Source organism: Frankliniella occidentalis, unplaced genomic scaffold, assembly GCF_000697945.3.
Source record: "Frankliniella occidentalis isolate FOCC.00 unplaced genomic scaffold, Focc_3.1 Scaffold158, whole genome shotgun sequence".
In the NCBI taxonomy this organism is placed as follows: domain Eukaryota; kingdom Metazoa; phylum Arthropoda; class Insecta; order Thysanoptera; family Thripidae; genus Frankliniella; species Frankliniella occidentalis.
In genome coordinates this window covers 340,640-342,974 of record NW_026267284.1, presented here as the reverse complement: position 1 = coordinate 342,974, position 2,335 = coordinate 340,640, and the positions used below count along the sequence as shown (strand labels likewise).

Sequence of the window (2,335 nt, the reverse complement as noted above, 5' to 3'; positions counted from 1 at the left end):
AAAATTCACAATATGTACTACATAGTAAATTCAAAATTCGTTATCATTTTAAGAGGATTTTTTTATTGTAATGACAACGATTAAATCTTGTCACTAGTCAACAAGTCGTTACACTTTAACAAGTGCCATGCTGGCCAACTACAAAAGATGAAACTGCTTTAAAGTATTTGAAAGTGCACTGTATAGGAATTTCTCAGTTGATGAATTTCTAAACAATTGTTTAGACCTATGCCAAGCGCGAATATTAGGTACTAGGAGAGCGAAATTTTTGTGTAATAAATCAAATCGAATCCGCCCTCGAGCTGTTCGGGCGGATGCAGCAGGGAGATCCTCGACGCGTCAGCTCATCACGAGCTGGAGGGTAGGTGAGGGAGCGTGACGGAGGAGCAGGAGGGGAGAGAAATAGGGGGGGGGGGAGGGCGTTCTGCGACGACGACCTGTGCGCATCGCGCGCTGATTTAAGCGAGCGAAAAGATCGAGCGCACGCCGTGTTGAGCAAGACCGCCATGAATAAGGAAATGGGGCGTACGGGCGGCAAGGAGGGTGGCGCGGCGGGGCGCCGGGGGGAGGGAGAGGGGGCGTTCGCCGCCGGGTGCCGATGGGCGGGCTGACGAGCTCCTGGGGGGATGACGCTGGGCTCCGGTGAGCGGGTCAGCCAAAAAGATTTGTCGGTAGTATCCCCTTTGGCGGCACAGTGTTGCGACAGCTCGCCTGCAAGCTGCAACCCTCAGGCTAATCCTCGGTATGAGGTAAATGATAATAGAAACACACTTCCCTTGGAGCGTGCCCGGCTGTTGCTGCCGAGTTGCGCCAGACGCGCGCAAAAGCCGGGGCTGTAAAGCTCAAGGTGAAGAAGAACGGGTAATAGACTGTAACGATGGTGGAAACACCATCGGCGATTATGTGAACAAAAGACTGAATGAATCGCGGCGCTGGCGCGGACGGCGGGGGTGGGGTGGGCGGAGGCGGGGCGGGGCCTTGTTAAGGATTGTAAGACCCATCCCCGAACACGGTCCGCCCCCTCCACTCGCGCCGCGGGGTGGTGGTGGGGTGGCGCGGAGGCGGACGGGCGGACGGACGGCGGGCGGACGGACGGCAGGCGGACGGACCGACGGACCGGCGAAGCGGCGAGCCGAGGCAGGGAGGCTGAGCTGCCGCAGGAGGCTGCCGCTCGTGCTGCTCCGCGGGCACCCCGAATCGTACCCGAACAGTCGACCGGTGAGGACGTGTCGCCGTCGAGCGGTCCCGGACGCACCGACCACGTGGACAGCGCGCGTCGTCTGCCGTGACAGTGTGTGACAGTGTGTGTGACAGTGTGTGTGACAGTGTGTAACAGTGTTTGCCCGCGTGACTGCGCGCGCGCGCGTGTGTGGGCCAGTGAAACAAGTGCGTGACACAGTGCGTGACGGGCTCAGGATCGTCTTGGATTAGATCCTGATGCTGCATGCTGCCCGCCGCTGAGGACCGGTCCGTGCTGGGTCCCTTGGCCTCGCCCCTGGGCCCCCTGGGGACGGCGGTCGGCACCGTGGCGACCTACGAGACGCTCCCGCTGCCCCGGCAGCCCGGCCAGGGCGGCCAGGGCCAGGGCGGCTCGGCCGACGACAGCTCGCGGTCCTCCCTGTGCAGCGAGAGCCCGCCCCTCTCCAGGCACGGCATGCTCGACCTGTCGCCCAACCCGTCCTCCATGCTGTCCTTCCTCAACGCGGGCGCCGGGGGCGGCTTCCTCCTCGGCAACCCTCCCCTGGCCGCCCTACACTCCATGACGGAGATGAAGTCCAACGCCCTCTTCCCGCCCGTCAGCCACCTGAGCCCCAACTCGGGTAAGGCCAGCCCCAACGGGTCGTCCACCTCCTCGCACACGACGTCCTCGGGCGCGTCGGCCACCGCCAACCCCCACGGCATCGACCACATCCTGAGCAGGCCCCCGGCCGTCACCGTGCCCGGGGCCTCGCCACAGAGCAGAGGTACGTGCAGCAAACCGCGCGGCTGTCCGGGGCTCCCGACTCCCCGACCAATCATGTTTACCACATGCGTTTGAGCTTGGGTGTTTATTCCCAAAGTAGTTACTATGCCGTTGAATTTAAACTCAAAGCAAGTTGTATGCTTAGTGCATAACTGACCCCATTCTAGAACTAGGGAATCGCGCGTGCGGGCGGTTTGAGTGAAATAGGAAAACGTTGTCCAACCCGTGCGACACGGTGCTGGTGTCCGCAGCGGTGCCGCGCTGCGCGGCCGGTGGGGGGCCGGCTGTCCTCCGCCGAGTCGCGCGGCACCCCACCGAAGTCGCCGGAGTACGTATCGGTTTGGCGCAACGAGTAACAGCTGTCCCTAATTA

The 2,335-nt window shown here is 61.6% G+C and overlaps 1 protein-coding gene across 2 annotated transcripts in view; it reads left to right on the top strand.

The window, feature by feature from the left end:
• The first annotated feature begins 1,137 nt into the window (after positions 1–1,137).
• LOC113216107 (homeobox protein Nkx-6.1) overlaps positions 1,138–2,335 on the top strand; it is a 51,617-nt gene continuing 50,419 nt past the window's right edge. For both annotated transcript variants that reach the window (XM_026435832.2, XM_026435831.2), the window contains exon 1: positions 1,138–1,964. In XM_026435832.2, the coding sequence (XP_026291617.2) occupies positions 1,445–1,964 (520 nt within the window). In that variant the 5' untranslated portion in view covers positions 1,138–1,444. The remainder of the gene's footprint in view (positions 1,965–2,335) is intronic.